Source organism: Crotalus tigris, unplaced genomic scaffold, assembly GCF_016545835.1.
Source record: "Crotalus tigris isolate CLP2741 ecotype Arizona unplaced genomic scaffold, ASM1654583v1 scf7180000019068.10715455, whole genome shotgun sequence".
Classification (NCBI taxonomy): Eukaryota; Metazoa; Chordata; class Lepidosauria; order Squamata; family Viperidae; genus Crotalus; species Crotalus tigris.
In genome coordinates, this window is record NW_024097358.1 from 453749 (window position 1) to 481073 (window position 27325).

The 27325-nt window shown below is 43.6% G+C and overlaps 2 protein-coding genes across 2 annotated transcripts; both read right to left on the bottom strand.

Annotated features, from left to right (window-relative positions):
• LOC120315244 (F-actin-capping protein subunit alpha-1-like) lies at positions 1-3464 on the bottom strand. The gene is made up of 2 exons (XM_039359265.1): positions 3398-3464; positions 1-1017 (listed from the first exon to the last, which is right to left on the bottom strand). Exon 2 carries the CDS (start codon positions 957-959, stop codon positions 102-104), a length of 858 nt encoding a protein of 285 aa, XP_039215199.1. The 5' UTR covers positions 960-1017; positions 3398-3464; the 3' UTR covers positions 1-101.
• An 11100-nt stretch (positions 3465-14564) lies between these two features.
• Positions 14565-26944, bottom strand: FAM174B (family with sequence similarity 174 member B). Its single transcript, XM_039359364.1, has 3 exons — positions 26370-26944; positions 16496-16627; positions 14565-15662 (listed from the first exon to the last, which is right to left on the bottom strand). The coding sequence occupies exons 1-3, from the start codon at positions 26687-26689 to the stop codon at positions 15659-15661; spliced, it is 456 nt and encodes a 151-aa protein (XP_039215298.1). The 5' UTR covers positions 26690-26944; the 3' UTR covers positions 14565-15658.
• Between the last annotated feature and the right edge of the window lie 381 nt (positions 26945-27325).

Consider the following 27325-nt stretch of genomic DNA (forward strand, 5'->3'; position numbering starts at 1 on the left):
GGCTTCTTTACTTTAGATGAGACTTCCATCAATTGATGCTTCCTCCAACTTTGCTGCTTTTCTTCTCCTGTCCCTCTGTCTACACAGAAGCAGGACTTCTACTAGAGTGCACGAGCCTCCAAAGTCTTCACAGTCACAACTTTTTCCCAATCGAGGCTTGTCTGAATGATGGGCAGCTGTCTCCGAAAATACTTTATGTAGTTGCTGTTCATGTGGTCGTACTCTTCCATTATTTTACTCTGGATCTCATTTTCCATTTTTTCCACCAGTTTTGCAAAGTCCTTTGCTGTCTGGGCTTCATCGGTGACCAGCAGTGTCTCCTCTGCATCCTTGACTACTATCAGGTGTATGTTGCCATCTTCAAAGTAGTGTGCCTGGATCATGATGACTCCGGTCACCTGAGTGGATGTAGAGGCAGGAGCTAGAGCAAATGTCCATTCTGATTTCCACAAGCCATTCCAGAAGGCAGAAGGCTTGTATCGGTGACTTTCAATGCAAGCCACAAAGATCTTCCGCATAGCTGTGTCTTTGACGAAGACGCTACAAAGCCCATCAGGGTAATGGTTGTCAACATAAACTTTTAAGGACTCATGGAGGGCTCTCCTCCATAGTTCTCCTTTTTTGTCCTCTTCAGGGTGAGACTGGAAGTCACTTGGTATTCTCCTCAAGTGGTCATACTTGAAAGAGATTTGGTTCTGTGGATCCAGGAAGTAGTTGTCCTCCAGCTCATTGTGGCGAGTCAAGAGAACTTCACATTTCTTGCTTCGTACTGGTGTGAAATGGTCCTTGTTATACACAGCACAGAGAGTGGGTGCTTCTTCACACATCATATTATCATCTTCTACTAGCATGCGTAAGTCACTGAAGGCCTCATTAAATTCTCCAGGTGGGATTTGTTTCAGGAATCTACTCACTATTTGGGCTTTTTCTGTCTTGATTTGGGGATGTTCTGCAGACATCTTGGCCTTTTTTTGTTTTTTGCAAAGGATGGATCTTGGAATTGTGAACACAGATGACCTACAGACGAAAAGTACCCATGGCATTAATTTAAGATTAGTGAGGACAGTAGATTTTGATTTTACTCTGAGACCTCATTAAATCAAGAAAACTTGCTTGTTCGTGTCATCCCCTTTCAGAAGACTGAATTAACAGAGACACATTGGCATGATTTAGCTCCACAGTTGTCTCTATGTGACCTAGAATGGACTAATTAGTTGTGTATTTCAGAGGTGGGCTACCGATATCTAGAAGCAGTTCATAAAATTTGCATCTGAAGCTATACCTGAATCGGAATTTACAAGTACAGTAGACTACAATAATGTTTGGATCTGCTGTACGACACTCTGTGGCACACACAGCCTTCTAATGAAGTTATTGCTTTCAGCAGGTTTTTAAGAACTCCATCTCCATAAGTGGAAATATGAAAAAGTCCATCAGTATTAAAAGAACCTCACTTTTTTTTAACTCTGTTGATTGTGAATCAGTCCTACTGAAGAAGACTCAAGAGAAATGACTGACTTATTTAGATTTTTTTTAAAAAGTTGGCAGATGAAGTTGGCTGGGGGAAAAAGGAAACCATCATCCCCTTCCCAAAGAAATGTATTTGTACCAAATGTACAGGTACAGATTAGGTAAAACCTGTCTCAATAGCAGTAACTGTGAGAGGGATCTTGGAGTCCTAGTGGACAATCACTTAAATAGGAGCCAAGCAGCCAAAAAAGTCAACCCAGTCCTAGGCTGCGTCAGCAGAAGTATAGAATCAAGGGAAATGTTATTTCCACTTTATAATGCCTTGGTAAGACCACACGTGGAATATTTCATCCAGTTTAAGTCACCGCAATATAAAAAAGATGTCGAGACTCTAGAAAGAATGCAGAGAACAGCAACAAAGATGATTAGAGGGCTGGAGGCTAAAACGTATGAAGAACGATGGCAGGAACTGGATATGGCTAGTCTAACGAAGAGAAGGGTTAGGGGTGACATGATAGCAGTCTTCCAATATTTGAGGGGCTGTCAGAGAAGAAGGGGTCAATCTCTTCTTCAAAGCACCTGAAAGCAGGGCAAAAGGTGATGGATGGAAACTAATCAAGGAAAGAGCAATCTAGAATTAAGGAGAAATTTCCTAACAGTGAGGACAATTAACCAGTGGAAGGGCTTGCCTTCAGAAGTTGTAAGTGCTCCATTACTGGAGGCTTTTAAGAGACTGGACAGCCACTTCTCTGGAATGGTACAAGGTCTCCTACTTGAGCACGGGGTTGGACCAGAAGACCTCCAAGGTCCATTCCAACTCTGTTACTCTGAAATCTAAAAATCCTTTTAATCTGAAACACAATATTATAAGAAAGCAGACATGTCAGGTGACAAAAAGGTGGAGCATCCTGGATGCATCTCTTGGTGTCCACAAGGATCCCTGTCACTATTTTTTTTCCCTATTAGACCAATTTACTTTTTCTAAAAACAAATGCTAAAGCGCCGTGCTGCTAGAGAAAGCCACTGCTTCTGGCATGAACTGCTTTTCTAAGGATGCTTCTGGGCTCTGATAAGATCCCAGAGGCAGCCTTAGAAGATTGAAATGGTAGCTGGTCTCAAGGGCGCGCTTGCTTTAAAAGCATGCCCTTCTGCAAGAAAAATCAATTAACTGCAAGCTATAGAAACATAAGGTATCCTGGGAAGCTAGAGGAGAGCCCTTCCGCCCGTTCGCCTCCTAACAGATTGTTCATTGGTAGCTGGCCATTCCCAACCGAGGTAGCCATTTTGTGAGAGTGCCCACAACAGGCTTCAAAATTTCAACTGTGTTCCATCAAATGGTAGTAACGGTGTTACTCTGGTGTTGTGTGAGGGGAAAACCCCACTTGGTCTGTTGCACTGAGCAGATTCTGAAAAGGGCTTAATTTAGGTTGACTCCAGGTTCCACTCTAGTTTACCTTCAGATATCTTTCAAGACTCTTTGGTTCTTTCTCTCCTTACCTAACCCTTTTCTAGCAAAGAGAAGAACTAGGGGAGATATGCTAGCAGGGTTCCAATATTGGGGAGGGGCTGCCACAAAGCTGAGGGGATCAAAATGATCAAGATGAGGTGTTTTCCAAAGCACCAGAAGGCAGGACAAAAAAAAAAAAAAAAAAAACAATGGATGGAAACTAATCAAGGAATGAAGCTACCTAGAACTAAGGAGAAATTTCCTGACAGTGAGAACAAATCAACCAATGGAACGGCTTGCCTTCAGAGGTTGTGGATGCGCCATCACTGGAGACTTTCAAGAAGAGACTGCACAGTCATTTGTCTGAAATGGTATAAGGTCTCCTGCTTGAGCAGCGGGTTGGACCAGAAGACCACCAAGGTCCCTTCCAACATTCTATGTTCTTACTCCTTATTTGGCTTTTGTTGTTTGAAGCCTGACCTGGGATATGCAACTTCCTGGTTCAAACAGGACCCCAGAAGAACTTGCTTGCTCTCATTTGATTGCTCCACTGGACACTAGTTTTCAAACTTGGATATTCTATGTTTCCTGGCAACCAAGACACACCACTCTGATTCTGATTATTGAGTTGCAAATCAGCTTTGATGGTCTTTTCCTGTCTCTTCCAGAATTTCTTCAAATCATTCCTTAAATGTCAGAAGCAAAGTTTGTCCCTAAGTAATGGGGACTGAATTCAATCTGATCTGAGGGCAAAGCAACAAATAAAATGCATTCTGGGTTTCCAGTAGGCTTAGCACATATATTTTTGATTGGGCGTGTTGGTTTTCTTAATTTGTTTTTAACACCTCCTAAAATTCAACCCTTGCAGAGGGCACTAATGTGGACCTCTCTAAGGAAATTTGTTCTAGGGTTTTTTTAAACAAGCTTTTGATATGCAGAGCTAGCAAGGCTGGCTGGCTTTATGCTGTCTCCTTTGACAGTTACCATTTAGTTTATTTCTGAATAGGTTTCAAATGTGTACTTTTGCTTTCAGAGATACTTATTTTCTGTTGGGCATTTTTCAGAATAAAAGAAGAAAGTCAATTCCCCATGAGTAGACTTCCTCAGAATTCATTGACAATTGCCGTGAATATAATGAATACATTTTGGTGGTGCAGGCAAGGGGTATGTTAATGTGGAAGAAATTGTTTTTCCTCTAAAAGGAAACATCGATTTTTTTCTCTCTCTCTCCATTAGGGTGCTAAAAAAGAGATTGGAAGAGTGCAGAAAGCTGAGACAGAAATGATGATGATGATGATAAAAACAGTCTAATTTAATTGTTTGTAATTGCAGAACAAATCTCAGAAACCATACTGTCTCATTCCAAATCCTAAAGATTGAATTCCTGAACCCAGATTATTAAAAGATAACCCTTTGGTGCTGACAGTCTCATCTACCACACCAAGCCACATTACTATTTGCAGAGGAGAACTTTCAACAAGCCTTTACTAGCAATTCCTTAAAAAATTGCATTTCCTTCCTTACTTCCTCCCTCCCTCCCTCTCTCCTTCCTTTCCTTCCTCCCTCCCTCCCTCCCTCCCTCCCTTCCTTCCTTCCTTCCTTCCTTCCTTCCTTCCTTCCTTCCTTCCTTCCTTCCTTCCTTCCTTCCTTCCTTCCTAAATTTATAATAGACAAACTTTAGGACACATCTCACAGTGACTCTAGGCGGCTTACAAACAGTAAAAACACAAATAGAAAAATTTAAAAAAAGATAAAAAAAACAATAACCACCACCACCCACCCCACCCAGTGATAGCACATGATTAAATAGGCCATTTTATGGGTTCCATCACACTTAGGGTTCCCCAGGCCCACTGGCAAAACTAGATAGGTAGATAGATAGATAGATAGATAGATAGATAGATAGATAGATAGATAGATAGATAGATAGATAGATAGATAGATAGATGGATGGATGGATGGATGGATGGATGGATGGATGGATGGACGGATGGATACATGATAGAGACAGATAGACAGACAGATAGATGAAAAATATTTAGATGAAAGATAATGTTGATGAGATGGGATAGAGACAGACAGACAGACAGACACAGGGAGAGACATTTTGGGTGATGTGATGCAATACATTAGCTGGCCTAGAATTTACACATTTCTTGGCTCCTCAGTGCCTTAATTGTGAGGAAGAGATTTTTTTTAAAAAAATTAAAACGTGACAGTTTCATCATACCGAATATGAGCAAAATGCCATCCGTATTATAAATCCCCCGAATCTGACATTGGTCCCTTATGTAAGCCAGGGTTGGCAAGCCATGGCAATTTATCTTGGGACAAGTAATTTTGCAGATTCCACGCTGAACTGAAATGTAATTAGCGATGGACAGAGAACAAGACGAGGGGATGGAAAAGAAATTATGGTTCACCTGCAGACTAAATTAATGCCAATATTCTTCATTACTCCTACTTGGGTGAGAAATAATTAAGAAGAAGATAGAACACACCATCATTTAGGTGAAACGGATCAAGGTAATGTTAACTTTTCTGTATATCCTTCTTCTGTTACAGTTCTCTTGAGGAGGTTGTTAAAGTCGGGCATTTTCTTCCTAAATTGGACTAGCCTTTCATACTTTATTAAAGTCAACATATTTCTAAATTGGATTGACCTCTTCTACTTCAATGGCAACAGAGGAGGTGATGCAAATGTATTGACCCTGAGAATAGTCAAAGATGATTCTTTTTGACAACGGCTTCCATTGGTACACCTCACGTTTCCTCGCCAAGAAAATCTGCCAGAGGTTTGCATATGTCTCCAAAAATCCATTTTACCTCTTGCCAGCTTCTGCGTTATGATTTTTTAATACTTTTATTCTGCAGAACAGGTTTCCGTTTTGCCAGCTTATTCTTAGGGCCGTGGAGAAATTCATTTCGATTTCTTTCTGAAGCATTTTGGGATTTAGAACTTTGATGGAGGTGGGAAGTCTTTCTCCATTCCTTGAAGTTCCCTAATTATCCAGACTTTCCAATCTGAAAAAGCACCATCTCCACCTGTCTTCCCTCGAGACTTCATCATGAGACTGTAGGAGTTGAGGAAGGCTGTAGACCTCCAATGAAAGGAAGGACACTTGCTCATCATGCGAAATGTGGTCACCAGACTGATGAAAACAGCATTGTGGCATTGCAGTGTAAGCTCCACTGATGTTGCAACAAGGTACAAAAGAGCTCGGATCACGATGCCACACGCACCATTTGGACTTCCCTCTGCAGATGCTATCGGGTTTAGGAATATACAGGTGGTCCTCACTTTAGGACCGCAGTTGAGAGCCCCAAATTTATGTTGCTAAGTGAGAAAACTGTTAAGGGAGTCTTGTTCCTTTGTACGGCTTTTCTTGCCACAGTTGTTAAGGGAATCACTGCAGTTGTGATTATGCATATTGCATAAAGGAAATTTCTAGGGTGTCTGGGCAGGAAGCAAACTATTTCCCTCATTGAATTTCCAGCTTCTTTATCCTGTCACACACGCTTCAGCTGCCGCCAAAGTGAACTGGGTTGTAGAAATTCAGATTTCTCTCCTCCTGGAAACAAAGCACATTTTTTTCCAGATACAAAAGTTGACCCACCATTTTCTAGAGATTAGCACATTCTTTGCCCTGTTTTTTTTCCCCCCAAAGGTTAACACTGTAATTCTTTGCATTCCTGTCATTTCTATCCTTTCTTTTAGAATGGATGGTTTCATTGTGTTAAGCGTTTTGTCCAACTGCTTCCACTGAACATTCTTTTTATTGTTCATTTTATTGTGCTTATCAGGGTCTCTTGGGGAGGAAGGGGTGTGTGTGTAATCTGTATAGAAATGTTGCACAAAACACTCTCCTTCTCTCACCTTGAATTGGGGAAATGGCAAAGTTGCCTACTACATTTCTAAAACCAAACTTACTTTAAGATGAAATGCGATGAAGTTGCAATGGTTTGAAACTGTGTGTTTCATTGTGACACCGAAGACACAATACTGTCCCCACGTTTCTCTCTACCAGCAAGTTTATTCTCTGCACTCAAAATCTACAAAATTGTTTGTTTCCTCTAAACTGCTTCATTTCCAGTTTGTGCAAACGGAGTGCTGTTGCCATCTCAGAGCACCACTTTTCTTCATTTCTGCCACGGCCGGCAGCAGCAGCAGCAGAATGAGAAGGGATGATAAATTCCTCGCTTGGCAGGGCTTTATTAATAAGTAATCCAAAGCATTTATAAATAAAAAGAGACATTTAGACTATTTCCCGCTCCCTGAGTTATGAGCGGGGCAATTAAGGAGAAAGGCTTAAAATGAGCCGAACCTGCTGAATCAAAGGTGCTTCAGGGGAATAATAAAAAAAAAAATTGCTACTAGGGCTTTGATGCAGAGAAATTATTGCAAAGGTTTGCCTTCTGCAGCTTGCCAGCAAAGGCTGAGTGGACCATCGTTTATTCATAAAAATAGGCACATTAAAATGCAGCCATCAGAGAGATGGCAGGATTGAATAGATTCTGCCCCAGTTACAGCTCTCTCCAGTGAGGAAAGCTAATCAAAAGAGATCAGTCTTCACATTGGTTGAGTTCATGCAGTGTCCTTGACCAGATTAAGCAGTGATCTAATGGTTGCCTTCACCCCTGTGAAGATGGATTGATTTCATGTCAGGTTTTCTGTGTTGTAGCATAAGATTCGAACCGTCCCTTTTGGTGAATTTATAGTGCGATGAATTGTGTGAATGCAAAAAAACCCGGATAAAATCAGTAAACAAATTCAGAGTGTTGTGTGAACACAATGAGTCAACAAGCATGAGATTCTCAGTCATCCAAGTCATAGTTGTCCCAAAGGTGCTTTTTCAAAGGCAACTAGACTTCCTTCCTTTTTCCTTGAAGATGTTTCGCTTCTCAACCTTTCAGTCAAAAGTGAAGAAGCTTCTTGGGTGAGAGGCAAAGCATCTTCAGGGAAAAACAAAGGAAGTCCAGCTGCCTTTTGAAAAAGCATCTTTGGGATGACCTATTTCTGTGAATTTTACTGCTTTCCCCCACCCCCAATTCACATTAAGGAAAGTTCTGAGCATAAGATGCTCTGCAAACATGATGTTTTTCCAAAGTCAAGCTAATACGGAAAAAGAGAAAGCTGAAAGAAAGTGAAATTGACAGATCTGCCCACTGTAAAAATGAGAAGTAATGTTGCTGCACTGATTGCTTTCAAGGCCTTTGGATGGTAAGCAGAGTCAACACTTGGTTAACTGCATCTTGTCAACCCTGTATTAAGATGTTCTCGCTCGCTGAAGCCTGAGAATATTGACTGTCACTTACTAGTTGTGAAAGATTGTGGAGTGGCGAAGAAAAGAACAGAAGGAAGATTACACAGAAACTATCAAGAGACAGAAGGCAAATACATTGGCAGCTAATCTCATAAATTGCAAGTGAAGTGAGGTAGAGAAAAATCCAGGAAAGAAAAAGCATTTCCAATCATTCAAAGGGATTCCACCTTCATGAACCCACAGACAATGAGACTGGGAAATTTCTCTTGCAGTTTGCAAGATTTTATGTTTACCCCAGAATAACACTAACACTTTTTCTTCACTATTTTCTAAGAAAATCACCTTTAATTGGGTCTAGAGGAATGTTTGGAAATCTTTCTTCTTCTTCTTCTTCTTCTTCTTCTTCTTCTTCTTCTTCTTCTTCTTCTTCTTCTTCTTCTTCTTCTTTCTTCTTCTTCTTCTTCTTCTTCTTCTTCTTCTTCTTCTTCTTCTTCTTCTTCTTCTTCTTCTTCTTCCTCTCCTCCTCCTTCTCCTTCTTCTCCCTTCAGAGGATGTCAAGGATCATTCCCTTTCTCTCACGTCTGCTACTAAACTGAAATAAAACTGAGAACTTAGTAACACTGAATGGTGATATGCTTTATTTATTTCTAAATAAAAGGGGGCATTTAGAGTATTCCCCACTGTCTCAGTTATGAGCAGAGCAAGGCTCCAGAATATGAGTCAGGAAAGGCTGCATATTATCACATATCTGGTTAATCTATATAATAAAGATATTATACATGGTCTTGATGGGGAAGAACTAACGAGTGATACCAAATTTGGTGGAAAGAATGTTAGTAAATTAAGCTATATGGATGATACTACATTGGTTGCAGAAATTGAATAAGACTTAAAAATTATCATTCTAAAACAGGAGAATGACAAGGATCGGCTTTCTTTGGACATCAGGAGAACCGGGATAAATATCTACTGGAAAACTAGAGGAATAAACAATGGGATGATAGAAGTGATTGATAGTTTTCTACTCTATAGAATTGACAAAGATGGGCAGCTATACAAAAGATATTCAGAGAAGTGTAGAAGTGTAGCAATAGTCAATAAGGCATAAACTCATGACATATCATGACACTTCCATTAAGATAAATGTTACAATAATCCATATTCATTCATTCATTCTGATTGCCAATCTCACAAGCAGTGACTCCGGGCAGGATACAACAATAAATAAATAAACGCATCAAACAAAAACATATTAAAACTTGTTTTTTTTAAAAAAAAAAAACAAAGGACACACAAGAGATTTATCAGCAAAGGAGCAATGTTGTTATTGGATCATGTTAAAGGTATGTTTGCAGGATGTCAGTAAAACTGCCTTTTGCAATTGACTGATGGTGATGATGGTGATGATGATTAATAGTAGCATTAAAAAAATCAAGTTCACAGTGTAACAACAAACAACACCCTTTTCATCTTCCAGGATTGTGCAAACATTGAGAAGGGTATCCTTGTCAATAATTGAAAAAAAGTGCATGCTTGAAAAAAGTGCACGATAATTGAAAAATGTATCATTGAATTTAGAATGCTAAAGAAAGAAAGAAGAACGAGGGAGGTGCAGCATTTGGCTTCATGATTTTTGCTCATCAGCCATGATGGAAGAGTCGCTTTGCAAGATTTCCATAAGCGAATCTGATTCCGACACAACCCAAGCAGGACAAGTGCAGCTGACCCGTGCCAGCTGTGCCTGATGAATTTATTACAGACTGCGAGTCCTACATTGGCTGTCGTGGCAGGAGAAGATGATTTAGGAGAGACCACACTGCACGGTGGCTGCCTTTTGCTTCCTCAACAGAACTGCTTTTGGCAATCCCTGCCTGCGTTGAGGAGTAAGAAATGAAGATGTCAAGACTTGGAAAAGTGCACAGCGTCCCAGCAAACCTGGCCAGATTGGAAAGTTCAAGGATGTTCTCCTTTTTCAATAGTTGGACGGACAGATAGTGCTTGACTTCTGACCGCAACTGAGCCCAAAATTTCTCATGCTAAGTGAAACACTAAAACATCAAAGGAACGGTTGCTGGAATTGGGTATGTCTAGTTTAATGAAGAGAAGGATGAGGGGGGACATGATAGCAGTGTTCCAATATCTCAGGGGTTGCCATAAAGAAGAGGGAGTCAAGCTATTCTCCAAAGCGCCTGAAGGCAGGACAAGAAGCAACGGATGGAAACTAACCAAAAAGAGAAGCAACCTAGAAATGAGGAGGAATTTCCTGACAGTTAGAACAATTAATCAGTGGAACAACCTACCTCCAGAAGCGGTGAATGTTCCAACACTGGAAGTTTTGAAGAAGAGACTGGAAAACCATTTGCCTAGAATAGTGTAGGATCACCTGGCATGGAGAGAAGGTTGGAGTAGACCTGCAAAGTCCCTTCCAATCCTCTTGTTTTATGTTCTATGTTCTCTTTTGCTTTGAATCAAGTCGGCTGTCCAAACGAGGTTCCTGGGTTTTGCAAACTGAGGCTTACAGGTTAACGTCTTAGGTGAATTCAGCCTGATCCCTTCATTAACAATGTTTTTTCTGGTTTGTGGCAAAATTCAAAGATGCCCAGCATAAGCCATCAGGATATTGAGCCCATCATGTCATCGTTATCCCAATGATCTAGTGATTTCTGACATCATGAGATGTATGACATCACTCGTTTTTCTTGCAGATGCCATAATCGTATTGCATAAACTGAGCCTACACCCTTAGGGAAACCTAAATTGATAATTGTCTTTCAAAAGGGGGTAACTGTAGATAGTTGATGATTAAAATTAATCAAGCACAACAATTAGCTTAGATCTCTGATTTATCTTAAGCACCCCTTGGAATATTTTTGCTATCTTATTGCTTCCTGTAATCTTTAGCTGAGGAGATTAAAGTAACAAAGACATCTGCAGCTCATCATAAATTTAAATAATGGAGCCTAAATAATAATGAGCTCTCCTTAAGCTAAATATCATTAAATATGAGTTAGTGGATTATTTTCAATATATTTGAAATATGTTGGGATGTCATTTGGGATATAGGGAGAAAGAGGTTTTCCTAAGAAGAAACAGAAATTATATTTGTTCCCAGCAATAACAAGTACTATATAGTTAAAGTAGAACAGCTGACTCGAAAGGCAGCTACTGTATACATTGAAATAACTGATTTTTGTCAAAATATTAATATTGATTTTTATTACTGCAAGAGAGAAAAAAGGCAACCCGTTAAAAAGTACAAGGCAATGTAAACATGCAGAAACAAAAATTAAGCAGGAAAGGATTTAGATTTGTTGTTTTAATGAGGGATGTTTAAATTTATGCCACTGCAATAGTCCAAGTGTACTTTCGGAACAAGAACATATTTTGATGGCATTCAGAAATGGCAAGGAAGCATTTCTATGATGTCTTTGGTTGTGGCAAAGCATATGAGGCTAATCCAACTATTCTTATATGCAGATCTTACTTTGTGTCTTAGGAAAGAACCATCCAGTGCCATGTATGAAGTTCAGTTCCCAGAATTCTCAGCAGTAACTTCTTAGATAAGAATTCTGGGATTTGTCCAGGTTGGGAAAGTCTAGTAAAGTCTTGTAAACTGTTGTTGGAAACCAGGCAGGTTGTTCAACAAATCATGGTTAAAACAAGGTATGGTATAGTGCAGCATGGAGCTAATCTTTAGTTCTCTGAAATTAAAAAAAAATCTTTAAAATCAAGACCCAGGAGAGAGGCTAGTCCCCCCCTTTTTAATCTCACCATCTCAAGACTAGGGGGAAATACCCATGCACTGAAAGATGTTTGTACCAAAGGTTGGTTTGCTTTTTTTTCTCTTGTAGTTCCTTAATTTGGGATAGGTATGGGGCAACTAGATGGACCTGAGCATTTACTAGCTAGATGCCTTTCCTGACACCTACATGGAGTTTGCAGCAGATTTTTTTTTTCTTTGCACTCTGAGAAACATCTGCAGTTATCGAGGATTGAACTCTCAACCTTCTGAATGGGAGGCAAGGGTCTTCACCCCTAGACCACCATACCACACACATGGTTCATTTGCTTTACTTGTCTGAAATATGCTTTGCGTTAAGGAAGGAGATTGTGTAGCTCTCTAGAAGCCAGTGAAGTACATTTCCCAGAAGCCCCATGTAGCACAACCAAGAAAAATAGAAGCTGGGAGCTGTGGTTCTGCTACTGTACTTTCAGGATTCATTCAAAGAGGCCTGCACTCAGAAACCATATTTGAAGAAGTGAGCTAGCCTCAGGAATTGCAAAATAAATGAGCAATGTTCCTTGCCGTTTTTTACTTTTCCTTCTCCAACTAAATGGTCTCTAGTTATGTTGCTTTTCATGTTCTATAATTCCTAGGGAGCAGAGCCATTGCTTAAAAGGGCATCAGCCTCAGGAAAAGTGTCTTGACGAACAATTGCTAAATGCAGCAAATTCTGTTACTGAAATTTAGAAACGTTTTTATGGGAAGGTGTGAAAGCCAGCCACTTGGGCAATAAAGATCAGCTTGCAAAGGGTGAAGCAGATGGGGAAATGGATGCGAGCCACGAAATTGGGTAATAAAGAGCTAATCTTGAAACTTCAGGGTTTTTTTTTTTTTCTCCACAGGAAGAAAAAACATTGCAGGAAAGACACAGGTTCAGCTGGGATCAAGCAGAATGGACCACCTTCTCAATTACAGAGCGATTTTTGAGATACTGCTGGGGGAAATCTCACACAATTGCTTTTTAAGAAAGTAAGCGTGCAAAACCACAGGCTGTTCAAAAGTTGATCCATAATTGCTATTTGGAACTAATAAAAAAGGGAACGTCTGGGAGGAAGGATTTCAGAAACTTCAGGTTACCTTGCTATCACCCCTACTAAACGTCTGCAATGATCATTTCTGCCTGCATCTTCTTCCCTCCACCGAGTTCAACAGGCACCAAAGAAATCCTCAGAAAATCTCAAGAGAAAAGAAGAGTCTGGGAAAAAATATTTTGCTCAATATCTCTGGGACAGCAAAGGAGGGAAGCAAGAGTCAAATATCTTGTGGCTGCCAGCTCAGAATATTTCCAAACTGGCATGACAAGAACACATGGATCTTAACTAAGCCATCTAAAAGATTAAATGTATCCTTTTTTTTCTGAGAACATCGGTCCCAGGCTGGATTCCTGAATCAAGAGAATAAACATCTTTTTGTTATCATAAAATTACAAATGGTGGGGGGGAGAGGGACTCTCTGTAAATATGGCTTTTAGACACAGCATGGGAGAAGGGAGCTGCGATGCCGAGTTGGTGCAACCCAAACTTTACTTTGTACAGAAGCAGAAACTCAACTCTTTCAACACGATTTTATGTTCTATGTTCTTTATTATAGTCTTTAGGACTATGGCTTTTGGAGTAAAAGTAAAAGTAAACAGTGCCCTGACCAGTTGTGTCTAACTCTAGGGCACAGTGCTCATTCTTGGCTGAGGGAGCCAGCATTGTCCGAAGACACGTCCACTGTGACAATATGCCAAAGGTGCACAAAACCCTGTACCTTCCTCCTAAAGTGGGACCTATTTATCTACTCACATTTCCATGCTTTTGAACTGCTAGGCGGGCAGGAGCTGAAGTAAGACACGGGAGCTCACTCCGTTGCGTAGTGCTTGGCCCTCGAACCCGGACTGTCAGTTTTCCAGCTGACAAGCTTAGCGTCTTTAACCACTGAGTCATTTCATCCCCTTTAAGAATAGCGACTTATTAAGGGAGAGAACCTGGAAAGTGTGCAGAGAAGAGCAACCAAGATGATGAAGGGCCTGGAGGCTAAATCGTATGATGAACAGTTGAGGGAACTAGGTATGCCTAACCTATCAAAGAGAAGGATTAGGGGGACAAGATAACTGTCCAATACTTTAAGGGCTCACAAATGAAGGCTCCAGCATGAATCCAAAAGCTCAGAAGACAGGACCCCTGGTCCCGGTGACTGACCCAGATTGGATCCTGCAACTTTAAAGGCTATCACAGAGAAGAGGGGATTGTCTTACTGTTTTCTCTGGGGCACCAGAGGGCAGGACAAGAGGTAATGGGTGGAAGCTTGTTAAAGAGAGATCCAGTCCAAAAGTAAGGAGAAATTTTCTGACGGTGAGAACAATTAATCAACGGAATAGCTTGTTTCATGAAGTTGTGGATGTTCCATCGTTGGAGGTTTTCAAAAATAGACTGGACAATCATTTGACCAGCACAGTATAGTCTCCTGCCTTGAGCAGACGGTTGGACTAGAAGACCTCCAAAGTCCCTTCCAGCTCTAGGATTCTATATTCTAAGGTTAAATGGGCAATTTCTTCAGTGGTGCTAAAGAAGCATTTGACTCTCCTGGAGAAAGAAGGGGGGGGGGAAACCTACCGTCTATTTTGCCTTATATTTATTTGCTAGGTATAATTAAAAAGAAAATAGTTTCACCGGTAAGCAAAGTTCAAACCATGATGAAATGACTGAAGCTGAAGACAGTGTGTGGGGTTTCAGCTGTCCTAATTGACAGTCAGTAAAAACCAACATTTCTAGAGGGAAAAGAGACTGGGGAGGTGTCTGTTGGGGAGAACAGACGGAACCACTCTGGCGTGAAGGCAAAACCTCTTATTCCGATTCAGTAATCCGATTGCTAATTGCCTGGAAATGAAAAAATTATGAGAAGCTATAGAAAGCAAAATAGTGCATATATATATAAAAAAATCACTTCTCCCCATGAGGGTGTGAGATGCATGGGATTAAAAGAAAAATTCGTTTCTTCTAAAATTGACTTATTTTGTTTTCTCCTGCTATCAGAATTCACCTTCTGGGAAAAAATATACGTCACGTTTGGGGGAAGCTCCCTGTAAAAACAGGGAACCTTACTGTAAATTAATACAGCAGCATACTTGGTCCTCATTAATGGCAAGGCATGAGAGCTATCTAGTGAAAGGGTTACCCATGAAAATTCTCCTCCCCCCCCCCAACACAAATATGCACAAAACCTTGCTAAATAATTTCAGCCTCACCGATACAAGTTCCAAGTTGCACACAAGATGAGCAAACATTTTAGTCAACTCAAAGCCAATCCCAGAATGCAATCAGAATCCATCTGTCTACTTTAATATGTTGAGCAAAGAATGCCTTGGCAGCCTCTGAAGTGTTGAATGAACGTTACTGCTTGTGGCTGACCTCGGTTCTCTAATTTGCTGGTGGCATCTGAAGCTATGGTAAATCAGAAGGATTGTCTTTAGAATTGCAAAGAAGTTCAGGAAGAACTCCTTCAGTTCCTTGCATCATTCATCCAGGAACATAATGGCCGTATTTATTAGGAACGTGCCAAAGGTCAAATCCAACATCCACTCTTCTCTGTAGATCAAAATGTTGTGGATCCAAAAGAAACAAAGTTATTCTCCAGCTCTCCTTTGGTTCCAAAGTTCTTGCATCGTTTTCTACACGAGACGACGTTCCTGAGGAGTCCAGTCCAGTGGCCTCACCTGAGAAAACAAATTAGCATCGTTAGAGGATGCACACCATCAAACTGAGAAAGATTTTCAAGCGAGCAAGCCAGCCGTCATTTAAGAATTAGAAGTCAGCTAGAGAGCTCATTTTGGAATTAGATGGTTCTCCCAGGCAAATCCCCTCCAGGACTTATCAAAACTGCTTTTGTGTCCACTGAATAGAGAGGAAGCCCACTGGAGACACAGCTAAACTGTTCATACCCAAAAAGAATTACCACCGGACTTGGTGTCACTTGCTTGGCTCCAAGCAAATAGTTTCCCTGCTCAGGGAGATCAGTTTGATCCAGGTTTGTCTTCAACTCCCAGAAATCCTCAGCCAGCAAAGCTGGAAGTTAAAATCCACAAATCTTAAAGTTGCCAAGGTTGGGGACCCCTGGTCTAGTCTAATGAAAAGAAGGAATGGTTGACATGATAGCAATCTTCCTATATTTGGGGGGCTGCCCCAAAGAAGAGGAGGATCCACCTATTCTCCAAAATGCTTGAAGGCAGGACAAGAAGCAATGGATGGAAACTTATCAAGGAGAGAATTAACCTAAAAAGAAGGAGAAATTTCCTGGCAATGAGCACAATTAATCAGTGGAACGGCTTGCCATCAGAAGTTGTGGGTGCTTCATCACTGGAGGTTTTTAAGAAGAGACTGGACAGCCATACATAACTGATCCTATCCTGATGGGAGGCCATAGAGTGAATCAGATTCAAAGGGCATCTCTCTGATGAAGCTGTGTCTTTCCTTGGGATCATATAGTAGCCCCAAAATGAAGCACCCCAGTAATCTCCAGGCTTGTGCGTCCATCCCTCTTCCCCCCTACCTATATTTTATATCAAATACTGTGGAGTCTTCGTCATCCTCCTCCTCTTCATTTAAGGGAGCCATTTCCACCCGTTCTGCCGGAGTTGTGATAATATCATATTTCCGGGGTTTTTTAGTCCTCCTCTTAGACCTAAAATGAAAGAAGAAAATATTTTAGATATTGGGTGATACCGATGTCTGTTGCAACCGTTTCTTCAACACCATCTTTGTGCTCTAAGCCAGGGCTTTTCAACCAGTGGTACAGGTACTACCTGTGGTACATTGGCACCTGGCAGGTGGTACGCAACAATCCTAAAAAAGTGGTAGCGGGGGAGGGGAATGAGCTGAATCGGTGGCAGCACCGCACAAGCCTGAGCGAGAGACAGCTGAAGCTGCAGGGCTGTCAGGGCTCAGTGGAAGCACTAGGATCAGTGCCACTTTCCAGCTGATCGGTGCTTCTTCGGGGCTGTCAGGGCTCAGTGGAAATACCAGGATCAGTGCCAGGCTCCAGCTGGAGCTCGGCGGTGATCCTGGTGCTTCTGCTGAGCCCAGAAGAAGCACCGATCAGCTGGAATGTTGCAGCATCTCCAGGGGCTTGTGATTTACATTCAGATGCTTGGCAACTGATTCATATTTATGACGGTCACAGTGTCCCAGAGTCATGTGAAGTGACCAAAACCTGCCGCAACCACCCCAGCAGACGGGGGGAATAAAAACCAAACACCCCCCCACTCCACCTCCACTGCCAATCCTCAACAGAAATGCTCACAACAATGAAAACCTCGGACAGGAGGAAGAGCACCGCCGGGCGGGCAGGCAGGTGTCTTGCTGGGCTGTAACTTCGAACAGTCACTAAGCAAACTGTTGTAAGTTGAGGACTACCTGTACTTTATCACTTTTTTCCTTTTTGGGGGGAGGGTCATCAGATTTTTGACCCCTTGCTAGGTGACTGGTGGTACTCGGATATTGCCATATCCTAAAAGTGGTACAATGGATGAAAAGGTTGAAAAGCCCTGCTCTAAGCTATCAACAACCACTTGGTTAGAGATGATATTTGGGGGTAGGTTAGGGAGAAGGATCACAGACTCAAACTTTAGGACTTCCTGGCTTAAGACCACATGATTTATGCACTTAAACTGTTTGTCCACACCCAAAATAAGCCAACTCCTCTCTTCCTTATCAACATATGATCCTAGAAGGGTTCAGCTGTTTCATTCCAAAGCTGGCAATTCTAAGAGGCTCTCTTAAAACAGCAAGTTGGAACACAAACCAATTGTTGCTTTGCCACAACACACTACTGACAAACCAAATCGGCAGGGTTTCCCCAACGTTATAAGCAAAAACCTTTCAAAGTTACCCAGACTTGTCATGCTGTATGCATGCAATTCCTACGTTAGTTGACTCACTAAATGCATTACAATATCAACACCCAGCCAATGCCTGTTTTGCATTCTTACTCTTTGAGAACAACAGCTTCAGAGGAACAATGTTCATTCCCCCCCCCCCTTCCTTGATATGCCCAGTACCTGTGGCACAGTTATCTTATTCAGCTGAGGAATCTTGTCATTCAGGTTTAAGACTGTTTAGAGCAAAGTGAAACTGACCAAAGAGAGAAGCAACCTGGAATTAAGGAGAAACTTCCTGACAGTGAGGACAATCAATCAGTGGAACGGAAGTTGCCTACAGAAGCCATGGGCGCGCCATCGCTGGAGGTTTTTAAGAAGAGACTGGCCAGCCACTTGTCTCAAATGATATAGGGTCTCCTGCTTGAGCAGGGGGTTGGACTAGAAGACCTCCAAGGTCCCTTCCAGCGCTATTCTGTTCTAAAATCTATTTCATGAGACTCATCAAAAGCGTGTGGCTTTATTCTTCTGGAGAATAAAGCCACAATGCTGGGAGAAATATGTATATGTGTTCTGCCCTGTCCAAATCATGCCCCTCTCCTCCCCCCCCCCAGCCATCACATTACATCAGTTTAGGAACAAAATTGCCAGTGATTAAACAGCTTGTACTCTATCGGTTCAACTGTCATTTGATTGAGCTTGTTAGATGCAAACCGCATAATGAGCTATTAAAAACCAATACAGGCTGGCAGGTGTTTAAAAAATGTTCTCAAGATTATGCAACTTATTTCAGAAAACATCCCGGCTTCTAGTTCAGGTGTCACCATTCAATAACATTAATTAAAATCACCCCTCTGTGCCTTTAGTATAGATTTATTTGACGTCCGCTCAGTTTTGCACTGTTTTTGCTGACAGGTTACAGGCCTCCTTATCGCAAAGGCTTTGGCTATGTTGAAAGCAATTTTATACCTCTTGAAAGAAAACAATGCTTTCTCTACCTGTATCTGCCCCAGAGGCAGGATCACACCACCCTTTCTCGGTGTTTGGGATCCTTGGTTCTCTCCCGAGTGCTTTTGGGGGGGGGGGATAGACATTTCTTCAGGAGAAGAAGAAGAAAGAAAAGAAGAAACAGGGGAGACATGATAGCAGTAGTCCAGTATCTGAGGGGCTGCCCCAAGGCAGAAGGGGCCAGGTTATTCACCAAAGCCGAGGTGGTGCAGCAGTTAGAGTGCAGTACTGCAGGCCACTTTAGCTGACTGTGTTCAGCAGGTCAGCGGTTCAAATCTCACCGGCTCAAGGTTGACTCAGCCTTCCATCCTTCCGGAGTAGGTAAAATGAGGACCCAGATTGTTGGGGGCAATGTATATATATATATATATATACATTGCTTACTGGTGTACACCGCTTAGAGAGTGCTTGCACTTAAAGCGGTATATAAGTCTCATAAATAATAAATAATAATAAAGCATCAGCGGGCAGGACGAGAAACAATGGTTGGAAACTGATCAAAGAAAGAAGCAACCTGGAACTATGGAGAAACTTCCTGACAGTGAGGACAATCAACCAGTGGAACAGCTTACCCTCAAAAAATCGTGGGTGCCCCATCACTGGAGATTTTTAAGAAGAGACTGGACACAAGTCATAAAAGGGCTAAGTTTGAAGACCCCTGCTGTAGAAGCTGGGCCAGTAAAAACTGGAAATTTCAATCCCTTTGCAGACACTATTAATCTCAGATGGCTTTTGTTGAAAGTGGAGATGTGAAAACACTCCTATTGATCTTTATGGACATTATTACTCATGCAACCTTTGTTTGGGGTTTATTTAAACATCTGGCATTCGGCACCTGTGGCTTGCATTTTTGAATTTCAAATATTTAGTCAGCTTAACCCGGGTTGATTTAGCAAGTTCTGTGCAAACTTCCAGAGAGTCCCCACCAAGGAGCCAGGTTGCCAACACCCTCTTGTGTTGACCTTCTTGTGTTGGCTTAACCGTCCACGTCTGAAAGACGTGAACCATGTGCTTCCACAAACTAGTTTCTGCAGGTAGTTAAATGCACAGGACAAGTCCCAAGATGTATTTATTTCCTGCCAATCCACTATGGTGGGATTCATATGATGGGATAGTTACAGTGCACTGGTTAAGACCATACTTGGAAAACTGCTTCCAATTTGGGCACCATGATAGAGTGAAAAAGTGCAGAGAACAGCAAGAGTGATGATAAAAGATCTGGAGATTAAACCATACAATGAATGATTGAGGAAACTTGGTATGTCTAGTTTAACAAAGGGAAGGACCACAGGTGACCAGATAGCATCTTCCAATATCTCAGGGGCTACCACAAAGAAGAGAGGGTCAACCTATTCTCCAAAGCACCTGAAGGCAGGACAAGGCTTGTGCAGTGCTGCCACCGGTTCAGCTCATTCCCCTCCCCTGCTACCACTTTTCTAGGATGGTCACGTACCACCTGCCAGGTGCCAATGTACCACAGGTGATACCCGTACCACTGGTTGAAAAGCCCTGGACTAAAGACCACCAAGATCTCGTCTGACTCTGTTATTCCACAACCGCTGGAGGCCAGCCGGTCTACTGATTAAGTGTTCTAACTGTCAGGACATTTCTCCTTATTTCAAGGCTGGTTGATTAGTTTCCTTGATTAGTTTCCATCCATGGCTTCTTGTTCTGCCTTCAGAACCTGGCAGTAATGGTGCAAGAAGCTGCATGCAAATCCTAACAGAGGAACGCGTGTGGGCTGCTGCTCTTCCGATTTTGCAAATGTCCTGGCTTGCTTAATTTTAAAATGCCATGGAGGCCGTTGGCAGGAGAGCTGCGAACTCCAGCTGCTTGGTGAAGGAGCACCGTCACATGGCAAGCAGCTGAGTTTCCTTATCAGATTGTTGGCTTTAACCAGCAAGCTCTGCAGGCTGATCTTCAGCCTGAGATCTATTTTTAGTCCAGCAGCCTAAAGGAGAAAAGGACTGATGCTCAACCATTCAAGAGCAGATCCAACAATGAGTCCTCTCTCTGAGGCTGGCTGGCAGCCGTGTCCCTTGGCGAAAGAAAAATCCAGAGCCTGATGTTTGCAGAATAAGCCTTCTGAAATTAGGACCCCCTCCCACCTGAAGGTAAAGGGTCAACTGTCCAGTTGGCAAATCCAGAAAAAGAAACTCCTGGGAGATTATTTTACCAAGAGTATAAAACTTTACTTAAAAAACTATACTGGCGCAGAAGAAGCAAAACGAGCTCTGGGTTTCCCCGTGCAAAAGCAAGCATCGTTAATTCCCCCTTTTCCTACGGGCCACCCACAATCCATAATAATAATAATAATAATAATAATAATAATAATAATAATAATAATGATGATGATGATAATGATGATGATGATGATGATGATGGAAGGGACCTTGGAGGTCATCTAGTCCAACCCCTTGCTCAGGCAGGAAACCCTATACCATTCTGGACAAATGGCTGTCCAGTCTCTTCTTAAAAACTTCCAGAGTTGGAGCATTCACCGCTTCTGGAGGCAGGTTGTTCCACTGATTAATTGTTCTGTCAGGAAGCTTCTCCTTAGTTCTAGGTTGCTTCTCTCCTTGGTTAGTTTCCATCTGTTGCTTCTTGTCCTGCCTTCTGGTGCCTTGGAGAATAGCTTGACTCCCTCTTCTTTGGGGCAGCCCCTGAGATATTGGAAGACTGCTATCATGTCCCTCCTCGTCCTTCTCTTCATTATGTCCACCAACCACTTCTGTTTGTATTGTTATGGGAAACAGCCAGCCATACTGGGACGTCTGCTCGGTGGTGTGTCCTTGACATGCCAGAAAGTCGATGGTTGCTTGGATATAATTCCCCCCCTTGCATTCCCTCCACCCCCCACCCCCACCCCCGTTACTGTCAAAGTGTAGGTGTCAATGTAGGTGAAAGCAACAGTCAGTCTTGACACAAAGATTTCTAGGATCCTGAAGTGGTGCTACTTTTTGCACAAAACAAGAGGCCGATTAATTGCCTCAAACAAAGCTGCTAAAACAGAACCAGGCACACACACCTTCTGCAACGAAGAACATAGAACAAAGACTAAAAAGTCTGGATGGGACCTTGGAAGTCTTCTAGTCCTGATCAAGCTGGAGACTTCCTATTATTCTGGGCAAATGGCTGTCCAGTCTCTTCTTAAAAGAGACTAGACAGCAATGGAGAACATTTCATTTCTGTTTTACCCTGTCTCCTTTTTTTCTCCCAGACCAACCTGGCAAGTGAATCAATCGGAACGGGAAAAACAGGTTTTATTAAGAGATCTATCAAGGCTTTTCAACATGCTTATTTGACTTCCGCGAGAAGTGCCCAGTTTATTCCTCTGGAAAATTTTAAAATTCAGTAATCAGCTTCCGCTCAAGCTCTGCCTATCTAACCTTCTGTTCAGGAAAGACCTACTGACAGATTTCCAGATATATTTTCCAAAAGAGATCACACAGGCTTCCTGTAAACAAGAAATTTAATACCCCAGAAGGCTGCCAAGGCTGATGTGACCTTTCCCATTCATTAGCTCTTCAAGCATCAGAGCTTTACCTCCGTGGTCGCCCATGCGCTTGGCAAAGAGAAAGCCGCACAAACAGTTCCTGACACTAATACAGGCACAGGGTGCGCATTGACACCAGGAAATTAACCCGGTTATGGAATCAACCCAATTTCTAGAGTCGCACACCAATATTAAACTAATCGAAACATGAATAAACTGATCAAAACACGAAATAAACTAATCATTGCATCTTCAGAACTCCTAGGCCGGGGGTAGGCAACCTTGGCTCTTTTATGACTGGTGGACTTCAACTCCCAGAATTCCTCAGCCAGCATGGAAACCTCTCCCTTTCCCCTCAGCATGGCTGGCTCAGGAATTCTGGGAGTTGAAGTCCACGAGTCATAAAAGAGCCAAGGTTGCCTACCCCTGGGCTAGGCCTACAAAGCGCAGCTTGTAACTCACCCGGTTAAGCTCACTGTGTGAACTCTGCAACTTACATATATATGTAGTCCTTGACTTACAAGTTAGTGGCCATTTCTGGTTGCAAGGGCACTGAAAAAAGTGACTGATGACCGTTATTCACACTTACGACCCTTGCAGCATCCATATGCTCACGTGATCAAAATTCAGATGCTTGGCAACTGGCATGTATTTATGACGGTTGCAGTGTCCCGGGGGCTAGGTAATCCCCTTCTGACAAGGAAGTGTAATGGGGAAACCAGATTCACTTAACAACCGTGTTACTAACTTAACCCCTTCAGGGATCCACTTAATGACCAAGAAAGGTTATAAAATGGAGCAAAAACTCACTTAACAGACGTCTCGCTTAGCCACAGAAATGTTGGGCTCAATTGCGGTCCTAAGTCGAGGACTTACCTGTGTTACCACTTAAAAGATTCAGGTGATAACAACTGTGAAAAATTACTTTGGGTTGGTGGAGCAAATATGGCCGGTCCTGGTTTATACACAGCTAAAACGCCTGACTTGGAAATTCTTAATATTCTGGTTTTTCTGATCATCCCAATTTGGTGAAAATATACGTAACCCATAATATAAATATTTGTAACATAGGCCATGTTAGGCAGCTGGTGAGAACAGCCTTTCTCAACTGATACCCGGCAGATGTGCTGGGATAACAACTCCCAGAATTTCAAGCTCTGGTGACCAAAGGATGTTGACAACTGCTCTCCCGGCACATCTGGAGATGGCCAGATGGGAGAAGGGGGAGTTAAGATGGGCTTTAGTAGAGAGGATTTAATGCCTTGCTTATAGAGGTAGTTCATGACTTATGGCTGGTTGCTAAGTAACAGTTCAAACAACAGAGCCCCCCAAAGCTACCTGTGACTTGATTTTGAAACTACAAGGGCAACACACACACTCCTGCGGTCATGTGATCATATGTTGGGTGCTTGGCAACTGGCTCACCTTTATGGCTGTTTGCAAGCAGGCACACGACTGATTTTTCATGGGTTTGGGGTTTTTTTGCCGATTTCCAGCGTTTACTTCCATTTTCTGCCAAAATATGCCCACTGGATGAAACGGGTTTGCTTAGCAAGCATTCTAGTCGCTTAACAGCCATCACAAAAAGTCATAAAATCCATTCCAGTCACACAGTGACCTGCTTAACAATTGCAATTCCAGGCTCAATTACATACTACCTATATGTGATTCCTTTTTTAAAAAAAATAAATAAATACGTACAGGTAGTCCTCAACGTGCGGCCACAACTGAAGCCCCAAATTTATGCGGCTCAGTGAGAAATTTGCTAAGCGAGATGCCCCATCTGTTAAACCAATCGGTGCAGTTGTTAAGTCACGTGGTTTTTAAGAGAATCCGGTTTCCCCACTTGCTCGATCACATGATCCCAGGACTCGGCTGCCGTCACAAATAGGAGTCAGTTGTCCAGCATCCGAATGCAAATCACGCGACCATGGGGATGCTTCAACGGTCATTAACCGTGAAAAATGGTCCAAAGACGCTTTTTTCAGTGCTGTTGCAACTTTCAACGGTCACTAAGACAATTGTTATAAGTCAAGGACTACCTGTATCTTTTAGTCTGTGTTGATTTCTGGCAACGGCTTAGATCAGTCCCTGCAGCTTTTTTTGGGGGGGGGCAGGGTTTTGGAAGCACCCTTTGCCACGTACATTGCCTTCTTCTTCCTCGGACTGAGAGTAACTGGCCCAGGGCTTTGTGCTTAAAGTGAGACTAGAACTCACAGCCATCCCGTTTGTACTCTGGTACATTAAGCACAATACTACATTACACTACACAACACTAAACTGGGGTCCAGGCCTCCAGCTACAAGGGGTAAGTTTGTTATGCAGTTGAAGAGAGAGAGGACTAAAAGCAAGGATTGGGGCCCAGGTGGCTGGTGTCACAGCAACCCTGAACTGAGCACTTTAAAAGTTAGTCCTTCGTGCCATCTGCAGGGGAGGCGCCAGCATCTTCCTCTGCATTTACTGCTCTAATTGCTCAGGTCCCTGTTAAGATCAAGCAGCAAAGCCCTGGGGGTGTGGAAATGTTTTCTCCCTTACAGAGAGATATCCCGTTCAGAGGGGAAGTAAACAGGATTCCCACCAACCTCCCTAAAAAGTCAGATTTTTATGAGCACTGTGCCTGCGGGGATGGGGGGTGGGAGGGGGCTCACACACGCGATTGTGGTTGAACCTGGGCAAAAAAAAGGCTCAGTTTTCATCCGGAAAGCCTTGGTTTAAATCTCACTGCCTCACCATTAAGCCAGTGGCTGTTGGCAGTTGCTCTCAAGCTTCCCCATAAGCAAGAAAGGGATAATATATGATGCGCCCTTTGCTGGCAGGCTTTGCCTTCTGAATTTTGCATAGGGGTGGGGAGCCCTTCTCAAAAGAGTCCTTAAGTATACTTGATTTACGCCCAGGCCAGCAGAACAAAAGCAGTGTTAAAAAGTCAGGGCAGCAGGAAAACAATTGGCAAGCCTTAGGTCTTCTTAAACAAGGACTGTACTTTTAGATTCTGAAGCCTCTTCTATCAAGATCTCCTGGCCTGCCTTATAAGAAGACGCAGCGTTATTAGACATCTGTTATTAGACATATTTGGCGTATATATATTTGGAGTACATAGGCTGACTCAGCCTTCCATCCTTCCGAGGTCAGTAAAATGAGGACCCCGATTGTTGGGCTGGCTCTGTAAACCGCTTTAGAGAGAGGGCTGTAAAACACTGCGAAGCAGCATATAAGTCTGAGTCCTGTTGCCATTTGCTATATATTAAGAGAATAATTCTCCATATAATCATGACAGGCTAGGTTGGCCTAAATCAGTGGTTCTCAACCTGTGGGTCGGGACCCCATTTGGGGTCAAACGACCATTTCACGGGGGTCGCCAAACAAGGCAGTCCGCCATTTTTCCCCCCTTTTCCTTAGCTGTGCTACTCCCTTTTATTCTATTGGCTTTTGAAAGCCAATAGAATAGACTCTCTTGAATAGAGTCTAATTCTATTGGCTTTCAAAAGCCAATAGGAATTGTCCAGGCTGTCTCTGCCCTGCTGAGCCCGCCAAAAGTCCCATTCTGCAAACGGTGCTGCACCAGTTGAGTAGTCCTCGACTTACGACCGGTTGAGTAGTCCTCAACTTACGACCGGTTGGGGGTCGCGGCATTAAAAAGGTTGAGAACCACTGGCCTAAATGCAAAAGAGGCAGGCTGAGAACATTCAAACCTGGCGACTTTGAAACCCAAACAGGTTCACCCCTTATTTCTCCACCAGGAAGGCAGAGAGGTAACATCCTGGCCTACCTTGTCAGATTGTTTGTGGTGGGGCGGGGGGGGGGTGGGCTTAGGAAGGTAAGGGGTGGGCAGCGCTTCTAAACCCCCACCCCACCCCCACCAAGCAAGGTTAAAAAAAATACACCTTCCCTTTAATCCCTCTTTTTGGGAACAGCTGCCCATGGAGAGGGGTGGGCTAGGGTCCCAGCGGGGCGGGGTGGGGCGAAGGGTCTCGGCTGCTTTAGGGAGGAGGTCCAGGAGCGAAGGGCTGCGGCCAGGGATCCCCCGCGTCCCCTTCCTCCCGCCGCACCTGAGCACGCGGAACAGCAGGCAGGCCATCAGACAGGCGCTGGCCGCGCAGGCTCCGATGACAGCGGCCTTCAGCCCGGGCAAATCGCGCAGCATCGCCAGGACCGGGTTGCGCTGGGCAGCGCCGCTGTGGTTCCCGGCCGTGGGCGGCGGAGGAGGCGGAGGAGAGACGGCCGCTTTCTGGGGGTCGCCGGGGCCGCCGCTGCCGTTCTTGGCGGCGCCAGGGATGGAGGCGGGCGGCGCCAGGGCCAGCAAGGCGGCGGGCAGGATCGCGAGCAGCAGCAGCAGCAGCAGGCAGGTTGGCTCCGCCGGGCGAGACATGGTGCCGGGCAGGGAGGCAGGCGCGCAGAGTCCGCGCAAAGGCGCACGGAGTGGGGAGGAGGGGAGAGCTCTGCGCGCGCGAGAGAGGATCGCGCGGCTTCCTCGCGCAGCCGGCTCGCCCCACCTGCCAAGGCAGCAGCGCTCTCCGCCGCGGCTCCTCCGGTGCTCCGAGCCGGATCAGCCGAGCGAGCGAGCCAGCGAGCGAGTGGCGGGGGAGGAGCTGAGCTGGCTGCGCTGGGGAAGGAAAGGGAAGGGAAGGGAAAGGGAAAGGGAGGGAGGGAACGGTGGGTAGGCAGCAGCTGGCCCGGGGCCGGGCCTCGGCAGCGGCAGGGAGGCTGGCGGGGGTGACAGCTGCTCCGGGGGGAGCGCCTCTAGCCTCTGCCCCCGTGCAGAAAGCCTTTGCGCTTCCAACAAAAGAGAATACCTGTCGCTCAGGGTTGAAAATTGAGGGCTCCTGGCTTGTTTTCTTGCAGACGTCTCCAGGCTAGCCCTGATGATGTTACCTAGTATGGGTCATGAAACGTCTGCAAGAAAAAAAAAACCAGCTCGGAGAGCACCAAGGATCTCACAGTTGTTTCCCCCCCCCCTCTTCCATTCCACAAACTCACTCCTTTTTAGCACTGATGATGCTACCTA

Excerpts from the sequence above, each read along its gene's own strand:
- FAM174B (XM_039359364.1), bottom strand. The coding sequence starts at position 26,689 with ATGTCTCGCCCGGCGGAGCCAACCTGCCTGCTGCTGCTGCTGCTGCTC. Across the intron at positions 16,628-26,369 it reads CTGCTGTTCCGCGTGCTCAG|GTCTAAGAGGAGGACTAAAA; the intron begins GTGCGGCGGGAG and ends CTTTCATTTTAG.
- LOC120315244 (XM_039359265.1), bottom strand. The coding sequence starts at position 959 with ATGTCTGCAGAACATCCCCAAATCAAGACAGAAAAAGCCCAAATAGTG.